Genomic DNA, 25,737 nt, shown 5'->3' on the forward strand with positions numbered 1-25,737 from the left:
TTTCTTTCTTTCTTTCTTTCTTTCTTTCTTTCTTTCTTTCTTTCTTTCTTTCTTTCTTTCTTTCTTTCTTTCTTTCTTTCTTTCTTTCTTTCTTCTTTTCTTCCTTTCTTCCTAATACTTACCTTCCATCTTAGAATCAGTACTGTGTATTGCTTCCAAGGCAGAAGAGTAGTAAGGGCTTAAGCAGTGGGGATAAAATGACTTGCCCAAGGTCACATAGCTAGGAAGTGTCTGAGGTCATATTTGAATCAGGCCCTCCCATCTCTGGGTTTGGTTCTTTTATTGAACCAACTGGCTGCCCTCCTCTCTTCCTACTTCCCAAAATCAGATTTTTTGCATACAAAATGGGCAGAACTTTACATTTGCAACCATTCTGCCAATGTGTATATTAAGGTGAATTCTCTAGTTTGGCTAGGACGGTGATTGTTTTTGACAAGTTGTAGCTGTATTCAGGTGTCTCAGAAAAAAAAAATACTAGGTAGATTCTATTCCAGGGCTAAGGGGAAAAGTTTCCTGTAGCTTTGGACCAACTGTGTTGTTTCATCCCTCATTCTGTGAATTACCACAGCTAAATTTAGATATCTGGTAGTTGGCAAAGACTTTTTGATGGTTTACAATGTTTATGGATCAGAGCTCTGGCTCTGTACTAGGCAATGGACCTTTTCAGAAAATTAAATTTTTGGATCATTCCTCTGGCTTGGATTGTACACACACACACACACACACACACACACACACACACACACACAGAATTCCCTAAAACTATAGCCATAGGGATCAACTGAGGGTTATGGAGAAGAAGCAGGAGCAAATGTGTAGCTTCCCTGATTTTTAAAAAAAATTATTTTGATTATCATGCAAAACATACATCCATATTGGTCATTGTTGTAAGTGCATACTCATATAGAACCAACTCCCACAAATAAAACCATAAATATACTGATAGGAAAGACAAACCCAACAGTTCTTTCTCTGGAGCTTCTCTGATTTTCAAAAGCCTACTCTACCTGGGAGCTGGGATGATCTTGGGCAAGTTATTTCCTTCAGTTTCCTATCAGCAATGGATGTAGATCCCTGAATTTGGAGTCAAGATCTGAAGTTGAGGCCTAACTCTGCTACTTACTACCGGTATGAGTTTGGCAAGTCACCTAATTTTTTTTTAACTCTTACTTTTAGTGTTAGTAACAACTTGAAGAGAGAAGAACAAGGACTAGCAAACAGGGTTAAGTGACTTGCCCAGAGTCACACAGGTAGAAAGTGTCTGAAGTTAGATTTGTACCTAGGTTCTCCCATTTCCAGGAGCTCTATCCACTGTGATACCTAGCTGCCCAGCCATTCGTCTCTCTAGCTTATTTGACCAATAAGGAAACTGAGGCAAACAGGGTGAAGTGTTTGGCCTAAGGACACTCAGCAAGAAAGTGTCTGAGGCCTTGTTTGAACCCAAGTCATCTGGACTCCTGTTGCTTTATCCACTGTGTCACCCAGCTGCCCTTCAAGTCACTTAATTTAAATGGACCTCAGTTAGTAAAATGAAATGGCTGGATTAAATAATAAGCCTGTGATAAATACTCTCATCCTCTACTAAGATGCTCCACTGTCATCTGCAACTCAATATGTTTCAAGGTAGCATCATCCTCTTCCCTTCCCAAACCGGCTTCCCTTCCCAATTTCCCAATTTCTGTCAAGGACCCCACCCTTCTCCAGGCCTTCAGGTTCAAACATGCAGAGTCATCTCTGACTCATCTTTTTCTGTTGTCCTCTAGACTCAATCAGACACCAAAGCCTATGGAGCCTTCAAAATAATTACTCTTGGTCTCATCTCTCCCTCCTCATTCTCTGTTGTGATCTTGTCTCTGATTTCCTCACTTCTGAATGTTGCAATATTCTTCTTTCCAGAATTTTTATTGCTGGTCTCTTTTAATTCCTATCTCTCCTGTCTACACAGATGACTATCAATACATCCTGCCACATGATTTTTCATCATACCAACTTCTGCTCAATACCTATAAATGGCTCCTTACTGGTATCTTTGAAAGCCTGCCATTTAAGGCAGTGTCAGGTGTTGGAAAGAACTCTGGATATGGAACTATTGCAATTTATTACAATTTCTTATGGGGCAGAGTGTCACCAGGGGTCTCAGAACTCGAGATGAGGGTTGAGGGTTAACAAAGAGTTAAAAGGATGACACTTGTCACCAGCGTGCTCCTAATAATCTAGATTTATTCCACCACGTTCCTCTGTCAGGCTTCTGCCTCTGCTGCTAGAAGCAGTCCCTATTTTATCTCTTTTTATCGTGGGAACTGAGTTTAGCTCCTAATTGGGATCAGTCAACAAACATAATTTTGACTAGAACCTGGCCTCTGGAGCACATCATTATACTCAAGGTTGCTCTTTCTCACAGCTGTGCCCTTTTCATAACCCTTTTTCAGAAGAAGAGGGGAAAGCGTTTGGGGGGATTGAGCCCTATGGTCCCCATAGTCCCCCACATGGAACCAGAAAAAGTTTTATCACTTTCTAACAATGTGATTTGGGGTAAGTCACTTAACCTCATTGGGCCTCAGTTTCTTCCACTGTAAAATGAAGATAATAGCTTAGACAATCTCTAAAAACCCGTTTAGCTCTAAATATATGCTCATGGGGCCATTCTGAAATGGATCCAATTGTATCTCCCACTATTCCTCATTCTCTCTGGTCCAGGCTTATCAGTGTGCCCTTCTTCGTGCTTGCAGTTTCTCTAAGCTGAAATGTCTTTCCTATCTCTGCAGTGGCAATTCAATTCAGTTTTCATTTATTAAACCCTTACTGAACAAAAATGTTTATTGCAGCTCTTTTTGTGGTGGCAAAGAACTGGATACTGAAGGGATGTCCATCAATCAGGAAATGGCTGGAAAAAATGTGATATATGACTCTAATGGAATAATAATAAGGGCATAAGGAATGATGAAAATGATCACAAAAACCCTGGAAAAACCAATATGAAGTGGTGCAAAGTGAAGTCCCTGTTCTCTCTTAGAATTGTTGCTAACACTAAAAGTAATAGTTAAAAAAAATGAAGTGACTTGCCAGAAGAACATTGTACACAGTAAAAAAAAAATTGTACACAATAGCAATAGTGTACAAAGTGGGCAGCTAGATGGCTGGCTCAGTGTAGATAGAAAGCCAGGCTTGGAGAAAGAAGGCCCTGGGTTCAAATCTGGCTGTGTGACCCTGAGCAAGTCACTTGACTCCAGATGATCAATTGTGAATGAATTAACTATTACTAGCCATGTAAGGATCTCCTAGATCCTAGACCAAGGGACTCATGATATTAAAGATCCATCCCCATAGAAGGAATTGATGGAGACTGAAGGTGGATTGAAGCATGCCATTCTTCACTTTGTTTTCTCCATGAATTTTTCTCTAGTATAAGCAATATATGTCTTATTTCACAACATGGTGAACATGGAAACATGTGTTATGTGATAAAACATGTATAACCTATATCTTATTGCCTGCCATCTTGGAGAGGAGGGAAGGGTTGGGAGAGAGCCTGGACCAAAAAATATTAGAAAATTATTTTTTAAAATTATATACACACATAACCTGGAAAAATAAAAAAATAAACAGCTATCATGGGCAGGACACTGCCATCCATACCAGGGCTGGGGAAATAGAATGTCAAAATTTCACAAGCCACACTTCAACACTGATGTCCCTCTCCTCCTCAATAAACTATAGTAGCTCCCTAGTATATTTAAGATCAAACATAAAATTCTTTGTTCATCATTTAAATGTCTTTATAATCTGCCTTCTTCCTATTTTTCTAGTATTTTTACACTTTACTTCCCCACGCAAATTCTGTGTTCTAGCTACAAAGGTCTATTTGTTGTTGCTCAAAAACGACACTATCTCTGTGCCTTTACACCGACTCCCTCCCACAATTACAATACTCTTCCTCCTCTCCTCTACCTTCTAGTTTTTCTGGCTTCCTTTTTTAGCTCAAAAGCCTTTTTTTTTTTTTGCCTCCAGACTTCCCTACTTCTTCCCAGCTACTAAAGTCTTGGCTTGTGAGATTATCTACCTATCTAGCTTGCAGAGACCTAGTTATTTACATGCTCTGTCTCCTATTACATTGTAAGCTCTTTGATGGCAGGAACTTTTTTCGGGGTGGGAGGGTGGGTTTTCTTTGTATCCCCAGCACTTGACATAGTACCTAGTATACTATACACACGGAATAAGAGATTATTGACTCCAAATCCTCTCTATCCTTCAAGGTCCCAATCAAATCCCCTCTTTTCCATGAAGCCTAATTATTCCAGCCACACAAGCCATAATAATCTCAAGAGTTCCTCCAGCATGTATAGTTTGTGTCACATACTTTAATCTCTAATTACACACATTCTAGTATTATTCTCGGATTACTTTCTAACTGTATATATACATATACTATGAGTGTATTCTAGATCGGACCCTAAACTATTTGAGTTGTAGGCTATATCTTTCTTTTTATTTGTTATTCCATAGTGGCTGGAATGGTTCTGGGCACATGGATAACCATCAATACATACTTTAAAAAAAAAATCTTACTTTCTGTCTGTCTTGGAATTGACATTAAGTATCAGTCCCAAGGCAGAAGAGTGGTAAGGGCTAGGCATATAGGGTGAAGTGACTTGCCCAGGGTCACACAGCTAGGAATTATTCGAGTTCAGATTTGAACGCAGGGACTTTTATTTCTGGGTTTGGCTCTCAATTCACTGAGCCACCTAGCTGCCTCCATCAGTGCATACTTATTGACAACTTCTACCCTGTAGGATCTTCCAAACTCCACTCTGTCACCCTCCCCAGGAACAAGATTCAAAATATTATCCAAAATCAGTTTCAGACAAAAATAAGACTGTATATTTAGAACTAGAAGAGGTCTTAGAGGTCATCTGCTTCAATTCCTTCATTTTTTCCAAAATAAGTTTTATTATTGTGTTTCATTTGTATATCAGTAATTTCTGGCAACTAGGTGGTACAGCAGATAGAATGCCAGGCCTAGAGATAGGAGTCAGGAAGACTCTCCTTCCTGATTTCAAATTTGACCTTAGACACTAGCTATCTGACCCTGGGCAAGTCACTTCACCCTGTTTGCTTCAGTTTCCTAATTTCTAAAGTGAATAGGAAAAGGAAATGGCAAGTCATCCCAGTATCTTTGCCAAGGAAACCTCAAATGGGATCACAAAGAGTCGGATACAACTGAGAAATGCCCGAAGAGCACCATTTCTGGAAATCTCTGCCCTCCTTGTAACAAAGGAAAACAATTAACTAAAAAAATATCCAAATATGGTGACAATGTATGTAGCATTGTTCCCTGGTAGTCTTCTCCATCCCTTCTGTCAAGAGGAAGGAGGTGTGCTTCATTATTTCCAATCTCTTTATTTAACATTTTATTTTATTTTATTTTATTTTGGGGGGAACTTAATAAATGTTTATTGACAATGATTGACTGACACTTCCAGGTTCTGCAAGATCCAACTTAACATTTGATTTTAAAATTAAGCTTTACTTTTAAATTAATCATAGTCTGACTTCTCTTCCTTCCATTCACTCCCTCCCTCCCCATTGAAAAAGAAAGAAAAATAAAGCTCTAGTAACATATACCTATAGTCAAAACAAAATTTCCTGCAGGGGTCATACTCTTGAAATTTATCTCCATCTGTACTTCGAATCCTTCTTCTCTGTTAAGAGGTAGACGGCATGTTTCATCATGAGTCCTCTGGAATCTTGACTGATCATTGCATTAATCAGAGTTTGTAAGTTTACTAAAGTTGTTTGACAAAAAAAATTTTTTTAATACATAGTTCTTTTGGAGCTGCTGACTTCACTTTGCCTCAGTTCTTACAAGCCTTTGGTTTCTCTGACACCATTACCGTCATCATTTCTAACAGTACAATAGTATTCAGTTACATTTATATGCCTTAACTTGTTCAACCATTCCCAAGTGATGGGCATCTCCTCCATTTTTAGTTCTTTGCTGAAAAAAAGAGCTGCTAAATATATTTTTGCACATGTGAGTCCTTTTTCTTTTCCTTAGATGTCTTTGAAGTAACAGTCTACTTTGGTTAGCAAAGGATCAAAGAGTCTGCACAATTTCATGACTTTGAAGTCACAGTTGGAAATTGTTTTCTGGAATGGCTGGACCAGTTCAAAACTCCACCAACAGTACATTAATTTATGTACCTGTTTTCCTACAATCTTTCCAGCATTTTCCATCTTCCTTTCTTTCCCCTCCTTAATTCAGCTTTATCAATATGTTAGATGCACGTGCAACCTCCTAATTTTACTAAGAAGTGTGTAGAGGGAATTTCATCCCCTCCCCCTCCTGGATTGCCAACCCAGTTCATCCCATTTTTTACATGCCAGCACTGCGTCCATGAACGTAAATAAAAGGGTGTGGGTGGATCCCACCTGGGCTTTTTCTCTCACTACTTCCCTGAGCAGGCAGGTGAGACGGATGGAGAATCCTGCAGGATGAGCTACACGTGGTCACACTTAGAGTAAGAAAGAGACTTTAAATCTATGCTTATTGCTTTTTCTATTTCAAGTGATTATTAATAAACTCTATGAAAAATAAGAACTTGGAAATATTAATTGTAAATCTAACAGAAGGAAACTAAAGCCCAGAGAGCTTGTGACTTGTTCAAACTATAAGTAGTTGAACTAAGATTTGAACCCAGTTCTTCTGACTCCAAAATTCACACTCTTTTCACATTTCATGCTGCTATTCCAGGCATTAGGAGTTCTCTAGGATAACCATATCGAGGATGTAATGAAGGAGATTCCTGAAGGAGGTGTGATGTTAGACTGCATGAGTTTTAAATTGCCTTCTGCTTTTGAGACTTAAGATGGGTTTGCCACATCTGTTTGCTCTTTGATGGAGGGAGGGGAGAGGAACAGAGGCCTGAGATACCTGGAAGTAAAATCTATTAGGAAAAAAATTTTAAACCAATATTCATGTTTTAATAAGGCCTACATTTAAAAAAGAGTAGTGGAGGTTTGGAAACAAATCCCTAATCTCTGAAAATCAGCTTCATGATGGACAACTACCCTATTTCCCCAATAAAGTCCTAAAAGAACAAAAGATTTACTACGTTTGGAGAGGGGCGTTCTAAATTCAAATACTTCAGTAGCTCTCTCTTACTGAGTAGAGTTCAAACTCTTCCTGGCATTCAAGGCTTTCCACCACCTTCTTTTACCTTACCTTTTTTTTTTTATAGTTAATAGATAATTGTTTATTAAAATATGGGATAATAGAATATAACAAAATTTCTTCTAGGAGAATTACTCTGTCATAAACATTATCATGGTATATTACTTTACTGGTACATGTTAATTTTTAACAGTGAAATATTCTGGTTTATTTTATTTTGAAATAGCTATAAAATATTTTATAAGTATTGTTTACTCATTCTAATTTCATGTAAAAAATTAGCAATCATTTTTAATTATGAGTTCAAAATTATTTTCATCCTTTTCATTTCCCCCTTAAGAAGGTAATTTGATATCAATTATATACCTAAGCACATGCCAAATATTTTCATATTAGTCATGTTATAAATGAAAACACAAAATAAAACAATAAAAATGAAGGGAAAATTTAAAATGTGCTTCAATTTGCATTCACAATTTATTAATTACTTTTTTGGAGGTGGATAACATTTTTCACCATGGGTCCTTTTGTTATCTTGATCAGGCTAGCTAAATTCTGCTCAGTTGATCATTCCTACAATATTGCTAATACTTTGTACAATGATATTCTGATTTTGCTCACTTTACTTTGCATTTGTGAATTTAAGTCTTCTCAGGTTTTTCAGAAATATTTTTCCATGTCATTTCTAATAGCACTATCACATTCCATCACAATCATGCCTTACAACTTTTTCAGCTAATATTCAATTAATGGACAGCCCTCTAATTTCCAATTTTTTGATGCTATATCCATAAAAAATACTGTTATAAACATTATTGTCCAAATATGTCCTTTTCCTTTTTCTTTGATTTTGTTGAGTTACAGATCTAGGAATGGTATTGCTGGATCAAAGAGTATGCACAGGTTTGTAGTCCTTTGGGTATAGATCTAAATTGCTCTCCAGGATGTTTGGACTAGTTAACAACTCCACCAACAGTGTACCAGTGTGCCAATTTTTCCATTTCCATTCCCCACCAACATTTGTCATTTTCTTTTTCTGTCATATTAACTAAACTTATAGGTGTGAGGTATTTCTCAAAATTGTTTTAGTGTGCATTTCTCTAATCAGTAGTGGTTTAGAGCTTTTTTTTTTTAACGCTTACCTTCTTTTTTTCCCCATTTAATAATTTTTATTTTTTAGAAAAGTTAACATGGTTACATGATTCATACTCTTATTTTCCCCTTCAGCCCCTGACTCCCCCCCCCCATAGCCAATGCGCATTTCCACTGGTTTTAACATGTGTCATTGATCAAGACCTATTTCCAAATTGTTGATAGTTGCATTGGTGTGGCAGTTTCGAGTCTACCTCCCCAATCATGTCCGCCTCAACCCATGTGTTCAAGCAGTTGCTTTTCTTCTGTGTTTCCACTCCTGCAGTTCTTCCTCTGAATGTGGGTAGCGTTCTTTACCATAAGTTCCCCAGAACTGTCCTTGGTCATTGCATTGCTGCTAGTACAGAAGTCCATTACATTCGATTTTACCACAGTGTATTGGTCTCTGTGTACAATGTTCTTCTGGCTCTGCTCCTTTCACTCTGCATCAGTTCCTGGAGGTCTTTCCAGTTCACATGGAATTCCTCCAGTTTATTATTCCTTTGAGCGCAATAGTATTCCATCAGCAGCATATATGACAATTTATTAAGCCATTCCCCAATTGAAGGGCATACCCTCATTTTCCAGTTTTTTGCCACCACAAAAAAGCACAGCTATAAATATTTTTGTACAAGTCTTACCTTACCTTTTTTATTGGAGGGTGGAGAAGGAACTAGGCTTGTGGGTCCAGTTGGTATAAAGAGCTCCCAAAGAGGAACCTCCCTTTCCCAGGGCAGATTAATACCTGCTCTTCAAGTTAGTGTTGCCTATATAGCACATGCAGGTAAATGAACTCACCCAAGATTACATAGTTAGTATGAGTCAGGGGCACAACTTGAACTCAGATCTTTTTCATTTTCACTTTGAGTCCTATTCCCTATCCATTCCTGTACTCTGCTTCTCACCATCTTACATTGCCTATCTTACTCCACATTACTCTCTCATGCTTAGAATGTTTTCCCTCTTGCTTTTTTTTTTGAAGCTAAGCAGAATGGAAATGTATTACCTTCTGGCAATCTCTTTTATTTTTTTTCTCAAAACATATAGACAAAAAAAAAAAAAAAAGAAGAAGAAGAAAGGAAGGAAGCTTAAAAAATGCTTCACTCTGCATGAAGACTCCATCAGTTCTTTCTCTGGAGACAGATAGCATTTTTCATCATAAGGCCAATGACTTGGGTCATTGCATTGATCAAAATAGCTAAATCATTTCCAGTCAATTCCTCTTACCTTTCCTCTTTTGAATTCCTCCCAGTCTCTAAAGCTCAACTCAGATGCCACTCCGTAAACCATGTCTCCTCCACCTGCACCAAAACTAGAGCTGTTGTCAAGTCCCCTCCCCAATCTCACGAGGTACTTAGTTTGCTAATATCATTATTTATAGTTATTTTTGTGGGGATAGGATTCCCTTTTTCTCCCAGATATGCATCATGGCACGGTGGATAGGGAGCTGGTCTCAAAGGCAGGAAGAGCCGATGCTAAGTCCTGCCTCTGACACTTGCTGGTTTTATGATGAGTTACTTCTTGGAACCTCAATAGGACCTCACACTGTTGGCCTCAGTTTCCTCATCTGTAAAATGAGCTGGAGAAGGAAATAACCAACCATTACAGTATCTTTGCCAAGAGAACCCCAAAGGGGGTCACAAAGACTTGGATATGACTGAAAACAACTGAACAACAAGAACTGGGATATTATAGTATACCTTTATACAACTGGCATGAGAATCAAATGAGGCATTTAAACTACATGTGAAACCTTTCAATTCTATTTTAACATTTTTATTTTTTTGTCTTTATATCATTGTATGTCTTCAAAAGAGCCACCTCTTTTTTTAACCCTTATCTTCTATCTTAGAATTAATACTAAATATCAACTCCAAAGCAGAAGAGTAATAAGGGCTAGGCAGTTGGGGTTCAGTGACTTGCCCAGGGTCACATGGCTAAGAAGTATATAAGATCAAATTTGAACTCAGGACCTCTTAACTCCAGGCCAGGCACTCTATCCACTGAGCCACCTAGCTGCCCCAATAGCCTCTGTTTTAACAAAAATAAGAAAGAAATCAGTTCAGCAAAACTGAACCAATACATTAACCAAGTCTGACAGTAGACCCGACATTCCATACCCATATTATTTCACCTCTTTGCAAACCTTAAGGCACTACACAAACAGCTGCTAGGTGGCTCAGGGGTTAGAGTGCCAGGCCTGGAGTTGGGAGGTCCTGGGTTCAATTCTGGTATCAGATACTCCCTAGCTGTGGGACCTTGGACAAGTCATTTAACCCTCACTGCCTCCCCCTTAATTTTCTTCTGCCTTAGAACTGATCCTTAATATTGATTCTTTTTTTTTTTTTTTTAAACCCTTACCTTCCGTCTTGGAGTCAATACTGTGTATTGGCTCCAAGGCAGAAGAGTGGTAAGGGCTAGGCAATGGGGGTCAAGTGACTTGCCCAGGGTCACACAGCTGGGAAGTGGCTGAGGTCGGGTTTGAACCTAGGACCTCCTGTCTCTAGGACTGACTCTCAATCCACTGAGCTACCCAGCTGCCCCCTTAATATTGATTCTAAGACAGAAGGTAAGTGGTTTTTTGTGTTGTTGTTTTTTTTGTTTGTTTGTTTTTTACAGGCACCTTACAAATGTCAGCTATTATTACTATATAATCTTGGACAAGACACTTCCTTTCTCTGGGCCAAAATTCCTTTATCTGCAAAATGAGGGAAGATGGCTTAGATGATGTCTAAGTTTCCTTCCTACTGTAACCATCTATAAATGTATGACCAGCCAACAACAAAAGACATGACTCTGGCTCTGTTTCAACTAGAAAATATGCAAGGCAGCCTCATGTGTGGGTGGCCACCTATCAGAGGTGCTAGGAAGGTCCCCCCCATTCCAAAACATCTCCCTTTCCCAGGCATGAAACTGATTGAAATTCTCAGGCTTTGGGAGTCATTCCTTTGGACTAAACATTGTTCTTGGTTCCCCTTTGAAGATGAGGACTCTCTTGTGAAGTCCTTAATAATTAATTCAGTGTTAGTTTAATAGATCCATTGAGAAGGCAGCTCATTGTCATAGAAAGAATATTGTCCCATCTCAGATTCCATATCAGTTAATTATTGTGTTGTTGTTCGGTCTTTTTCAGTCATGCCCTAATCTTTGTGACCCCATTTAGGGTTTTCTTTGCAAAGATACAGAAGTGCTTTGTCATTTCCTTCTCCAGCTCATTCTACAGATGAAGAACCTGAGTCGACCAGAGAGGCAAAAATCTTTTAAACTAATATTGAGTTATTAGTGACTTTACACAAATAACAAGACTTGCCCAGGGTCACACAGTAAGTATCTGAGGCCAGAACTGAATTTGGAACAAAGTCTTCCTGACTCCAGTTATGTATGACAAACTATCTTTCTAGGTCGCCTAGCTGCCCCATTTACTGTGTGACCTTAAGCATATCACTGCCCCTTTTCTCAGTTTTTTCATTCCTGAATCGAAGGTCAAATGCCCCTCAGATCACTATGGGCTCTGAGGTTCTCCGAGCTTCCTGGACAGCCAGAGACTGTGGCTGCCTGAGGGGACAGGAGAAACAGGTAGTTAAAATGGGTGGGGGTTGAGGGAAGTGTAGAGAGGTCAGAAGTCTAGGCTTTAGGCAGAAATCTGGTTCTAATGGGCCTCCGGAAATAATTGTGCAGGAGGATGATAACAACAAACAAAAGAACTATAATAACTTACAGAGAGCTTCTTCATCCAGGGCCTGGGGCCCTGGGGGGGGGGGGGAGGTAATAATGACACCTAATTCACAGAGGTAGTTATGGCCAGGAGAAGACAAACAATCCATTTCACAATTTAGCCTATGGCAACCTTAAAAAATGCCTCTAATAACCCCTGACTAAATCTAAACTGGATATATAGAAGAACTAATAAAAAAAGCCCAGGGATGATGGCTCATACTCATGGGGGGAGTGTGGGTAGGGGCCCGGATGCCATTCTTCTCCCCCCTCGTCCCAACACACCCACTTTTGCCTCGTTAAACACTGTACACTTCGAGTCGCATTTCCTACATTCTGGTCACCTTTCTTCCGGAGGAACGCCAACCCTTTAACTCCCTCCCTCCCTCCCTCGGCCCGGCGGGAGCATCACTCCAGGTAGGGAGCCACCCACCCGCAGATAGCCATCGCCTGATTTGGCAACTGGCTGCGCTAAGGAGCACCTAGCGACAGGTCGCCTGAGAATGGTTGAACTTGGAGAGTTCTGAGCTGTTCCCCGATTGGGGATAGCGAAGATCCCCTGCCCGTGCTCCCGTTCCCCCACCTCCACCCTCACCTCGTGGGCCAGGGCCCGAACTCCCGAGAAAATGGGCTCGGGAGGGAGCAGCCGGTGCAGTTAAGTCAGTCTCTTGGGACCGTGCAGCCAGGACGCAGCCTGTACCGGATCGACAGGGATTCCTGCTTCTCCAGCCTCCCCCTCTCGCACCTCCCCCTTTGGCAGAGTTTGCTTTTATACTGAATTAACGCAGGCCAAGCGGACCCGGGCCGTACAGAACCAGCCGGCAGGCCGTTGCAGGCCGCCTTGTCCGCTCCCAGGAGGCCCCGGCTGGTCCCGACCCAGCGAGGCAGGCGCCGACTCTGAGAAGACAAGTCTGCTCCAGGCTGATTCCTCCCCACAGCCGCGAAGATGATGGAACAGGATTTTAAGGGGGACCCCGATACCCCGCACTCCATCTCCTTCTCGGGCAGCGGGTTCCTCTGCTACTATCAGATAGGGGCCGTGGATGCCTTCCGAGACCTGGCCCCCCGCATGCTGGATACGGCTCATCGGGTGGTCGGGACGTCTGCTGGCTCGGTAGTAGCTGCCCTGACAGTGTTGGGCATCGACATGGGTAAGAATTTGTTCTGCTTTCCCAAGAAACACCACTGGGGAATCCTCTGGCAGAAGCCTGGCTCTGGGTACCAGCAAAGCACTCCAAGGGTGCGTTTGGGAGCTGGAGTTCTAAGGAGGGGTCCTGAGTGCATCCGGGAGGGGAAACCCAGTCGCTGGGTGGGCAGACGTCTCTGCCTCCCTGTTAGTTTGGGCAAATGACTCTCTCTGCCTCTGGCTTTCCCATATATGTGATGGGAAAAGGGAACTCCTGCATCCAGGAATGATCTTATGTATGTAGGCAATAGAACCATAGCTCTAGGACTGCAAGTGACCCTAGAGGCTATCTATTCCCAGAGGGATTAAAAGGTGACTTTGTCCAAGGCCTATGGTATCCTGGGGTTTGACAAGTCATTTGACCGCTTGTTCTCAGTTTCCTCATCTGTCAAAATAATGGGCTCCAAAAATAAAGTCCTCCCTCTTTGACAACCAGTTGTGAGACCTACCTGAGTCATCTGATCTTTTGCCCTTAGTTTCCTTATCTGTAAAATGAGATGCTTGGACCAAGATACCTCCCAGCTCCAAATCTACAAAACGAGCGAGAGCTGGGATTTGAAATCAGGTCTTCTGATGCCAAATACAGCATTTTTTCCACTGAACTTTGCTGAGAATTGGAAAGGACTTTAGAGATGAACTTAATGGAGGGTTTCCCTCACTCAGAGAGCCTTCAAACACTTCAGGGCTTGCAAGACTTTTTTTTTTCCCCTAAAACACTTACCTTCTGTCTTACTATCATTTTTAGAGAGTGGAGTGGAGTGGCAAAGGCTAGAAATCTGGGTCTTGTTCAGGGTCAGTGTCTGAGGTCAAATTTGAATCCAGGACCTCCCAATTCAATGCTCTATCCAATATGCTACCTACCTGTCCTGAGGGCTTGCAAGATTTCAAAAATCATTGGATTGAAAACTGGCATAGACCATAGATTTCATCTAGTCCAATTCTCCAATTTTCCCTCATTTCCTTTTTTTTTATTTTTAACAGAGTTACTAGGAAGATCTGAAGAATAGGATCTAAATTAGACATAGTAGGTAGCATGGTGGGTAGAGTATTGGGCCTGGAGTCAGTTCCTGAGTTCATATCTGACCTGACACTTACAAGCTGTGGGACCCAGGGTAAGTCACTTCACTCTGTTTGCCTCAGTTTCCTCATCTGTAAAATGAGAAGGAAATGGCTTTTAGTCTCTAGTTCCAAACCACTCTAGTCTCTTTCCCAAGAAAAACCCCAAATAGGGTCACGAAGAATCAGACACAACTGAACAACAATAAAATTTCCTAATTTGGGGGAAAACATTTGACATATTCTTTTCCTATATAGACAACTGATGCAGTGGTTAAAGCACTAGATTTAGAGTTAGGAAGACTTGAGTTCAAATCCAGCTCAGGTATTTTCTGTGTCACTCTGGACACTGCCTGCCTCAGTTTCCTCAACTATGAAATAAGGACCTACCTCGAAGGGTTGTTTTGAGGACAAAATGAGCTACTATTTGTTGGCACTTAAAATAAATTCTTGTTTCTTTCCCCCTCTTTCCTTGTGGATAAGTTGGAGAGAAATGGACTAGATGAGAACTCAGTGGATTTAGAACTGGTTGAAAGGCTAGATTAAGAAAAAATAAAAATAGATGGAAAAATGATGGGAAATAACCAAGAAGGAAAGTCTGTATTGGAACGTCCCCAGAGTTCCTTCCTTAGAGCCAGTCCTCTGATGTTTTTATCAATGCTGTGGATGACTGCAAGGAGAGAATGCTCATTCAATTTATGAATGATGTGAAACTGGACAGGAGGACTAATATGCTAGATGATAAATTTAGAATAAAAAACCATGGTTAGAACAATGAGCATATTTGAAAAAAGATGAAACTTAATAAGGATTAGTGTAAAGTTCTATGCTTGGGAGGGAAAAAATCCATTGCTTTTTAGGTAGGGGAAGATTCAACTAGATCTGTTTTTTTTAAAGAAAGCATATTGCAAACTCAATATTATCCAATAGTGTGCCATTACCCAAGAAAGCTAAGGTAATCTGAAATTGGATTAATAGATGCATAATGCAGCTAGTTAGAGCAGTGGATAGAGTGCCTGTCCTGGAATCAAGAAGATGAAGTTCCTGAGTTCAAATCTCACCATAGACACTTACTAGCTGTGTGCTCAGGAACAAGACACCTTATTTGTCTCAGTTTCCTCATCTATAAAATGAACTGGAGAAGGAAATGATATCTTTGCTAAAAAGAAAAAACTCAAATGGGATAACAGTCAGACACAATGGCAATGATTGAACAAAATGCCTGGAAAAAAGGATGTAAAAGACCTACTGTGCTCTGACCCAATCTAGGGTACTTCCTTTAGTCCTGGTTGCTTCACCTTAGGCAAAATGTTGACAAACTGAAGAATATTCAAAGGAGGGGTACCTAGGATGGTGAGGGGGCTGAAAATTATGAAATCAGAGCATTGGTTGAAAGAAATAGGGATGGCCTCAGATACTTCCTAGCTATGTGACCTTGGGTAAGTAATTTAACTCCAATTGCCTAGCTCTTATCTCTCTTTTGTCTTGGAACTGATACATTTTATTGGTTCTAAGGAAGAAAGTTGTTTTTTTTTAGTTTAAAAAGGGAAAGGAAGAAAGGAAGGAAGAAAAAAAGGAAGGAAGCAAGGAAGGAAGAAGAAAGAAAATGAAGGAAGGAACAAAGAAAGAAAGGAACAAAGAAAGAAAGAAAGAGAAACAAATAGGGATAATTAGTGTAAAGATAAAACTGAAGGGGAATATGAAAGCTGTCTTAAAGTGCAGTATTTAAAAATCTGTCATAGGGAAGAGGCATTAGATGTGTCCTGCTGGGTTCTCGAGGGAAGAACTAGGAAAAATGGTGGAATTTGGAAAGAGATAGATTTAAGGAGAGAAAAGCTTCTGAGTAATTAGAGTTGTTCCAAAGTAGAAGTCTGTCAGACCTACTTGGCATTTTCAGGACATAGCGCATTCCCTATTCATGGTGATCTTCTGGGTCTGGATGAGATGAGTGTGTTGAAGGGAATTCTTACATAGGCAGAGTTGGGCTTTGGAGTCCCTTCTCATCCTGAGATTCTGTGATTCAAACTGTGTATATTGACAGCATCCAAACAGGCTCTTCAGGCTAGGGGGAAGGCAAGGGGAGGAAGGGAAGCTTGAGATAAAGGAAGATCTTGTGGGAAATGGTGATATAAAATTGAAGGAATTAAGCCTTTTCTTTTTCACATCCTGAGAAAGTGTGTCAGGGGGTAGCTAGGTAGCACAGTGCCAGGCCTGGAGTTGGGAGAATCAAATTTGACCTCTAACACTTCCTAGCTATGTGACCTTGGGCAAGTCACTTAATCCCATTAACTAGCCCTTATCATTCTTCTGTCTTGGAACCAATACACAATATTTATTCTAAGATGGAAGGTAAGGGTTAAAGAAAAGAAAAGAAAAGAAAGGAAAAGAAAAGAAAAGAAAAAGAAAGGAAAGGAAAGGAAAGGAAAGGAAAGGAAAGGAAAGGAAAGGAAAGGAAAGGAAAGGAAAGGAAAGGAAAGGAAAGGAAAGGAAAGGAAAGGAAAGGAAAGGAAAGGAAAGGAAAGGAAAGGAAAGGAAAGGAAAGGAAAGGAAAGGAAAGGAAAGGAAAGGAAAGGAAAGGAAAGGAAAGGAAAGGAAAGGAAAGGAAAGGAAAGGAAAGGAAAGGAAAGGAAAGGAAAGGAAAGGAAAGGAAAGGAAAGGAAAGGAAAGGAAAGGAAAGGAAAGGAAAGGAAAGGAAAGGAAAGGAAAGGAAAGGAAAGGAAAGGAAAGGAAAGGAAAGGAAAGGAAAGGAAAGGAAAGGAAAGGAAAGGAAAGGAAAGGAAAGGAAAGGAAAGGAAAGGAAAGGAAAGGAAAGGAAAGGAAAGGAAAGGAAAGGAAAGGAAAGGAAAGGAAAGGAAAGGAAAGGAAAGGAAAGGAAAGGAAAGGAAAGGAAAGGAAAGGAAAGGAAAGGAAAGGAAAGGAAAGGAAAGGAAAGGAAAGGAAAGGAAAGGAAAGGAAAGGAAAGGAAAGGAAAGGAAAGGAAAGGAAAGGAAAGGAAAGGAAAGGAAAGGAAAGGAAAGGAAAGGAAAGGAAAGGAAAGGAAAGGAAAGGAAAGGAAAGGAAAGGAAAGGAAAGGAAAGGAAAGGAAAGGAAAGGAAAGGAAAGGAAAGGAAAGGAAAGGAAAGGAAAGGAAAGGAAAGGAAAGGAAAGGAAAGGAAAGGAAAGGAAAGGAAAGGAAAGGAAAGGAAAGGAAAGGAAAGGAAAGGAAAGGAAAGGAAAGGAAAGGAAAGGAAAGGAAAGGAAAGGAAAGGAAAGGAAAGGAAAGGAAAGGAAAGGAAAGGAAAGGAAAGGAAAGGAAAGGAAAGGAAAGGAAAGGAAAGGAAAGGAAAGGAAAGGAAAGGAAAGGAAAGGAAAGGAAAGGAAAGGAAAGGAAAGGAAAGGAAAGGAAAGGAAAGGAAAGGAAAGGAAAGGAAAGGAAAGGAAAGGAAAGGAAAGGAAAGGAAAGGAAAGGAAAGGAAAGGAAAGGAAAGGAAAGGAAAGGAAAGGAAAGGAAAGGAAAGGAAAGGAAAGGAAAGGAAAGGAAAGGAAAGGAAAGGAAAGGAAAGGAAAGGAAAGGAAAGGAAAGGAAAGGAAAGGAAAGGAAAGGAAAGGAAAGGAAAGGAAAGGAAAGGAAAGGAAAGGAAAGGAAAGGAAAGGAAAGGAAAGGAAAGGAAAGGAAAGGAAAGGAAAGGAAAGGAAAGGAAAGGAAAGGAAAGGAAAGGAAAGGAAAGGAAAGGAAAGGAAAGGAAAGGAAAGGAAAGGAAAGGAAAGGAAAGGAAAGGAAAGGAAAGGAAAGGAAAGGAAAGGAAAGGAAAGGAAAGGAAAGGAAAGGAAAGGAAAGGAAAGGAAAGGAAAGGAAAGGAAAGGAAAGGAAAGGAAAGGAAAGGAAAGGAAAGGAAAGGAAAGGAAAGGAAAGGAAAGGAAAGGAAAGGAAAGGAAAGGAAAGGAAAGGAAAGGAAAGGAAAGAAAAGAAAAAAAAGAGAAATGTCTGGTGTGGAAGACAGCCAGCTGGATCAGTGGATTGAGAGCCAGGTCTAGAGAAGGGAGGTCCTGGGTTCAACTCTGGCCTCAGACACTTCCTAGCTGTATGACCCTGGGCAAGTCACTTAACCCCCATTGCCTACACTTTATCACCCTTTTGCCTTGGAACCAATATACACTATTAATTCTCAGACAGAAGGTAAGGGTTTTTAAAATATTTTTTGTAAAGATATTTTATTTTATTTTACCAATGACATGTAATAACAAATTTCCACATAAGTTTTCCAAAGTTATATGATTCAAACTGTCTCCTTCCCTCCCTTCCCTTAGCCTTCCTGTAGCTGGCAAGCAATTTGATGTGTGTTCTGCGTGTATTATCATGTAAGACATATTTCCATATTGTTCCAAAATATATAGATTTTTTTTAAATGAGTGGGAGGATAGGAAATAGAGGCAAGGAATGCAGATTGGATTTTTTTTTCTGATTTTGACTTGGAATATCAGCAGTAATAATAATAGCTAGCATTTACATGATGTTTTAAAGTTTGCAAAACACATTACACCTAAATCTTATTTTTTCCTCACGATAAGTCTTGGAAATGAGAGGGGGGAAGACAGCTTGAGGTAATGGTAAGATCAAGTGAAGATTGGATTTTTTCTTACTTTTTTTTTTTTTTTAAAGTGTAGGGAAGACATGGCACTCATTTGTAGGTAGCGGAGGAGGAGGCAGTTAGGGACTGAAGATGAGAGAAAGAGAAGTCTGAGCAAAATCATGAAGGCCTGGAGGAGATGGGAGATGAGATCCAAAGACACAAGTAAAATGATAGGCCTTAGCAAAGAGGCAAAACTTTAAGCTCAACAAAAGGAAAAACGTTTTCAGAAATGCAATTGTTATTATTGTTGTATCCAACTCTTTGTGACACCACTTGGGGTTTTCTTGGCAAAGATATTGGAGTAGTTTGCCAATTCCTCCTCTAGCTCATTTTAAAGATGGGGAAACTGAGGCAAATGGGGTGAAATGACTTGCCTAGGTTCACACAGCTACTAAGTATCTTAGGCCAGATTTTAATTCAGGAAGATGGGTCTTTCTGACTCCAAGCTTGGCACTCTGTCTACAGTGCCACCTACTTGACCCAGAAAAGCAAGTAGAGTTCTACAAAGTGAGTAAGGTCCTCTGGAGGTAATGGTTTCCCACTCATTAGAAGGGTAGACAGAAGTTGGATGACTACTGGAATTGTTGGGTGTGTTCTAATGGGAATTTTTTTTTTAAACCCTTACCTTCCATCTTAGAAACTAATTATTGGTTCTAAAGTAGAAGAGTGGTAAGGGCTAGGCAATGGGGGTTAAGTGACTTGCCCAGGGTCACACAGCTAGGAAGTATTCCACCTACTACCTGTGTGACTGGAAGCGAGTCATTTACCACCCTCTCCCCGAATTCTTTTTTTAGTATGGTTAGACTCTATGACTGTCAAGGTATCTTCCAAGTTGAAAATTCTGTGCTTTCCCCCCTTTGTCCTTCTCTGTTTCTCTGTTCTGGATGCATTCCTATTGACCGTCTAAGGTGTGCCCACAGGGATGAACTCACAGATCCCCAAAGTGCTCCTTTCTCTAAATACAGATATTCCTGGCTAAAAAGCCCTTGACTCTTAAGTAGTCAAATAATCCCCTTGTTTCCTCTATCATTTTACCACCCACCAACAAAGGATGTAGCCAGATGGAGAATTGTGGTTATCCCCGTGCTTAGCTGCACATCTGGGACCCGAGTGTGGTGGGAGATGTTTAGAAATAAATTAGGTCAACCAAAGTTCTTTTGTTCCTCATTCACTTCCATGTGGTGACAGAGACAGACTTGGCCTTGGTTTAGGGAATAAATAAGGCAGTGTGGTCTGTTCGAAAGAACTTTTCTTTCTTTTCCAAGTCAGGAAGGAGATTTAGGTTAACCTCTGATAGAATACCGCCCCTCCATGGGTCTCAGTTTTCTCCTCTGTAAAGTAAGGCAATTAGACTAGAATGTGGCTACAGTTCCTTCTGGCTCCAGTGGAGTGAAAACCAATGTTTTAATCCAGCAACATGTCTACCAAGATCAATTCAGCCTTCTATCTTTGTAGTCATCCAGTCGTGTCAGACTCTTTGTGACCCCATGGACCATCACTATCCGTGGAGTTTTCTGGGCAAGGATACTGGAAGTAGTTTGATATTTCCTTCTCTAGTGGATCTTTTTGTCTGGTAATCAGAGCTTAAATGACTTGTCCAGGGTCACACAGGCTAGGAAGTATCTGAGGTTGATTTGAACTCAGGTCATCCTGACTCCAGGACCAGAACTCTATCCAATGAACCACTTGGCTGTCTCCTAGGCATATAGCTGTGTGCCCGAAGACACAGTTAAAAAGTGACTCAGGCTGGACTTGAACTCAAGTCTTCCTGACTCCAGGATCGGTGTTAGAGATGCCTCTTTTCTCTTTGCACATACCCTTTATATGGAGTTCATCCAGCTATGAAATCAAAGTAAAAGTTAGTAGGAATGGGCATCAAGAGACCTTCCCTGTTTTCACCTTTTCTTTCTCTTCTTTGTCTATCTAAATTCTGCCTAGTTGTTAAGATCCAGCTGTTGCTCCATCAACCAACCAGAGGGCATAAGTTTGGCCAGTGAGGCAATATCCTCATAGTCCTCATTATATAATATAAGAGATAATGGTTGTTGGGCTTGAATTCCATATGAAGGCTATATCTTGGGTTCAAATCTTGCCTCTGACAGAGTATAAACACAGGCAAGTCACTTAACAAAACTGTGCCTTAGTTTCCTTCTCTGTAAAATGGGGGAGGGCCCCTTGGTGGCCTCCGAGGTCCCTTTTCAGCTCCAAATATACAATCCTATGCTTCATCTACTCCAGGAACTAGAGCCATTGACACTTCCTAATCTTCAGTCGCTTACTGGGTACTGGCTCTTTCTCCAAACAAGCCCATCATTCCTTTAAAAAACAAAGACAAAAGATGTTCACCTGATCCTTGTTGTTCAGTCACATCTGACTCTTGTTACAATTAAAATTTTGTTTTAAGAGACCAATTTTGAGTGAGAAATATCGGTTTATTGAAAATATATGTGTATGTGTGTGTGTGTGTTTATTGGTTAGGCCAGTATCATAATCCACAAAGTGGCCCTCATGAATGACCACTGATCTGGAAGCTGGGCCAGACAGCTGAAGTAATAGTTTTAGAAGCTCCTACCTTGACTATTCCATGACACTTCTAATTGGTGGGTAGCTAATTAAGAGGTGGTCTATTGAACCATCCACCCCCGACCCCATGCGTGGACAGGTCACATAGATAGGGAAAGAATCTTTCTCCCCTTCATTGATTAACCAAATTCTGTTAATAAGGACGACCTTCTTTGGGATTCCTAAGGCCAAAGAAAATGCAAAAACCAGCCCACTGGATGGAATCTCTGGATCAGACCCCAGACACAGAGATACACAATAATTTTTCCTAATATACAGGAATTGTTTGGGGCCTTTCTATTCCAGAGCCCTACCTGATAAGAGAATTAATACAATTTATGAAAACTAAACTCTCATACTTTACATGGCCTCACAGACTTTTGTCTGTGAGAAATAGGATTTTCTTCGTAAAGATACTGAAGTGGTTTGCCATTTCCTTCTCCAGTGTGTCACCATTTTATATATGAGGAACTGAGGCAAATTGGGGCTAAGCAATTTACTTTGAGTCACACAGCTAGAAGGCATTTGAGGCCACATTTGAACTCAGATCATCCTGACTCTAGACTTAGTGCTCTATCCACTGAGCCACCTGGCTGCCTCCCACTTGACTCTACTATCCTCTAAAGTGATATCTTTTCCCTTTCCCAGGCAAACTCCTAGAAAAAACTCCCTATACTTCTTAACTTCAGTTCCTTTCCTTCCATTTTTCAGCCCCAGCTAATCTGGCTTCAAATCCCAGCACACCCTGAAACTATTTTCTCAAAGATTAATCATGATTTTAAGATGATCACATCCTAGTACTCACACTTCTCCACTGTTCTGTACCATTTGATGCTGTCATTCACTGTCTTTGCCAGCCGTTTTCCTGATAGAAGCTCCTCTCCAATGGTTCTCCTCTGACTTCTCAGCCCTTTCGGTAGGCTCAGCACCCTTCTCTTGTACTCCTCAAAGAGTTCTTTAAAGAGAGAGTATTCATGGGCTGTTATGGCTAAGTAGGACTTAGAAACCATTCTGTCTGATTCTTTCATTTTACATAGGGGACAACAGAGTCCTTTACAAACTAAGTGACTTGCCCATGGTCTCAAATTATTAGTGCCACAGTAAGAATTAGAAGCTTGGTCTTCCAACTTCCAATCCAAAGTCTTTTTTTTTTTTTTAAATCCTTACGTTCTGTTTTAGAATTATATAAAGTATCGATTCTGAGGCTGAAGAATGATAAGGGCTAGGCAACTGGGGTTAAGTGACTTGCTCAGGGTCACACAGTTAGGAAGTGTCTGAGGCCAGATTTGAACCCAATTCCTCCTGACTCCAGATTGGCTCTCAATCTACTAAACTACCAGGATGTTCCCAAGACCCATTTATTCTTAAGGATTAGATTACTTAGTTTCTGGTTAGTTTTTAATGTGTCACCTTGACCCTTTATTGAATATAATTTTTATTGCACTAGAATCTGAAAAGGATGCATTTAGTATTTCTGCTTTTCTGCATTTGGTTGTGATGTTTTTGTGCCATAACATATGGTCAATTTTTGTGAAGCCCTCCCTGTCTTTTGGAAGAGGTGACTGCTTCTACTGGCCCAAGTTGCCAAGCCTTCCTGAAAAAAAAAAATGTGGAAAGAATGCCTGAGGAGCAACTTTCCCTGAACGATCATTCTAAGGGCTCATATGCCCTATGCAACAAGAGATCAAGTTATGGGTAAAATTTTATGTTCTTCCTATGATGCCCACTTTAAGGTGCCTCCTGCATTGGTATTTGGGGTCACATTCATCAGTCTGGCCCATTAAAAGACCCACCATAGGGCTCATTCCTTACCTGTGTCCTCTTGAGCATCATCACTTGAGCCATCTGGAACAAACACACATGTCTGGTACATGTGGCAAATCCTAGGACTCAGGAATGCATCCAGCAGTTGGCTTCCTGGTAGCTGCAGCAAGGAGGTAGGGAACTGGGCAAATCTCAGGCAAAAGAACAGAAATGGGGGCAGCTGGGTAGCTCAGTGGAGTGAGAGTCAGGCCTAGAGACAGGAGGTCCTAGGTTCAAACCCGGCCTCAGACACTTCCCAGCTGTGTGACCCTGGGCAAGTCACTTGACCCCCATTGCCCACCCTTACCAATCTTCCACCTATGAGACAATACACTGAAGTACAAGGGTTTAAAAAAAAAAAAAAAGAACAGAAATGATGAAGTTAGCCTTGCCTACCCTACCTCCACTTCTCAGCCTCTTCCTGTCCAGTGTGCCCAGTGTCCCTGCACACACCTAACATACTTCTATGCTTTGGACTAAGGTCCTACTGAAGAGGCCATTCCTAAGGGGTGTGGACACTTTCCTTTTTATCAATTCGTGTCCCTCTCTGATCCAGTCAGGGCTATTTCTTAACTGTCTGTCCCCTACATACACTAAGCTCTTCCTTCCTTAGTTCCTTAGTTCCTTCCTTCCTACTCCTCTTCAGAACAATGTTTTTAAATGCATAAAATAAAATACAAAGGATTATAAGGGAAAACAACTATATTGAAATAGTTTTCAAAAGATTTTTTTTTAAAAGCTCACAGATCCTAGTTAAGAACCCTGATCCTTTGTTTCACCATTGGTCCTTTGTAATTAAGATTGGTTATTACATTAATCTGAAGTCTAATGTCTTGTAGTTCTAACATCTTATTTTTTATACAACTTTTTATACAATTGATTTAGTTTCTTGTATATTGGAGTAATTAGACCTCTGTCAGAATTTTTTGTTATAAAGATTTTTTCCCAGTTTGTTGTTTCCCTTCTGATTTTGGTTGCATTGTTTTTGTTTGTACAAAAACTTTTTAATTTAATATAATCAAAATTATTCATTTTACATTTTGTAATTTTTCCTAACTCTTGCTTGGCTTTAAAATCTTTCCTTTCCCAGAGATTTAACAAGTATACTATTCTGTGTTCACTTAATTTACTTACAGTTTCCTTCTTTATATTCAAGTCTTTCACCCATTCTGAATTTATCTTGGTGTAGGGTGTGAGATGTTGATCTAAATCTCTCTCATATTGTTTTCCAATTTTCCCAGCAGTTTTTGTCAAATAGTGGATCTTTGTCCCCAAAGTTGGGCTCTTTGGGTTTATCATACACTGTTTTGCTGACGTCACTTACCCCAAGTCTATTCCACTGATTCTCCTTTCTATCTCTTAGCCAGTACCATATTGTTTTGATGACTGCTGCTTTATAGTATAGCTTAATATCTGGTACTGCTACTAACATCTTATTAGTGAATATCTAGCTCTAGTATGATGGCAAACACAGGAGATTTGGGAGTTAGAGACTTGGCTTCTGGTCTCAATAATAATAAGGTCAACAATAAAAATAGCTAACATTTAAATAGCACTTACTATGTGCCAGGCCCTGTGCTAAGCACTTTATAATTATTATCTCATTTGATCCTTTCAATAGCCCTGGGAGGGAGGTGCTATTACTCTGTCCATTTTATAGATGAAGAAACTGAGGAAGACAGGTTAAGCCCAGGGTTATATTGCCAGTGAGTCTGGAAATGGACTCAGATTTTCCTGACTCCAGACCTGGAACTCTATCCACTGTGCCACCCAGCTGCCCCTGTAACACCAGCACTAGTTCTTCAGGTGACCTTGGACACTTTAATTTCCTCATCTCAAAAATGAGAATTGTAGTGTTTATCTCATCAGACTGTGTTGTGAAGATCCAAAGAGATAATGGGAGCCAAGACCTTTGTCATTGTAAAGAGGCATAACTGAAAGAACTGATATAATTAGCAGAGGATGAATGACTCCCTCAGATTTAGAGAGAACAGAAAGGGCATGGCATGGTAGGGAACAGGTGAGGAGAAATCAAACTTCACCTGCTTCCCAGCTAAATGCCCCCAGGGTGTCATGGCCTGAGTTGGCCTGGCCAACCACCTGTTCACAAACCTCATTGGCTTGTGGCTTTTAAAACTGATGAGATCATTGTTTGGGGAGGGTAGCAGCCTTAGTAAGCCCCACTGGGGTTTCTCCATGGCTCCTTCTACTTTCTAGGGAATGACTAGTCTTTTTGGAACATGGCCACAGAGATGTACTCTGTCTTTATCTCTTTCTCTGTGACTTTTGCTCTGTGTTTCTTTGTCTCTCTGTCAGTCCGTCTCTATCTTTGTTTCTGTCTCTCTCCCTCTCCCTCTCCCCGTCCTTCTCTCTCTGTCCCTCTCCTTCTCCTTCTCTTTCTTTTCCTCTCCCTTTCCTCCTCTCCCTTTCTTCCTTTCCCTCCCCCCTCTCCCTATCCCCTCCCCTACTCCCTCCTCCCCTCTCTCCATCTCCCTCTCTTTTTC

At 40.6% G+C, this 25,737-nt stretch overlaps 1 protein-coding gene across 1 annotated transcript in view; it reads left to right on the forward strand.

Annotated features, from left to right (window-relative positions):
* The first annotated feature begins 12,962 nt into the window (after positions 1-12,962).
* PNPLA1 (patatin like phospholipase domain containing 1) overlaps positions 12,963-25,737 on the forward strand; it is a 55,672-nt gene continuing 42,897 nt past the window's right edge. The window contains exon 1 of the mRNA XM_044675865.1: positions 12,963-13,167. Coding sequence (XP_044531800.1) covers positions 12,963-13,167 — 205 coding nt within the window. The remainder of the gene's footprint in view (positions 13,168-25,737) is intronic.

This window comes from Gracilinanus agilis, chromosome 4 (genome assembly GCF_016433145.1).
Source record: "Gracilinanus agilis isolate LMUSP501 chromosome 4, AgileGrace, whole genome shotgun sequence".
NCBI classification, from domain to species: domain Eukaryota; kingdom Metazoa; phylum Chordata; class Mammalia; order Didelphimorphia; family Didelphidae; genus Gracilinanus; species Gracilinanus agilis.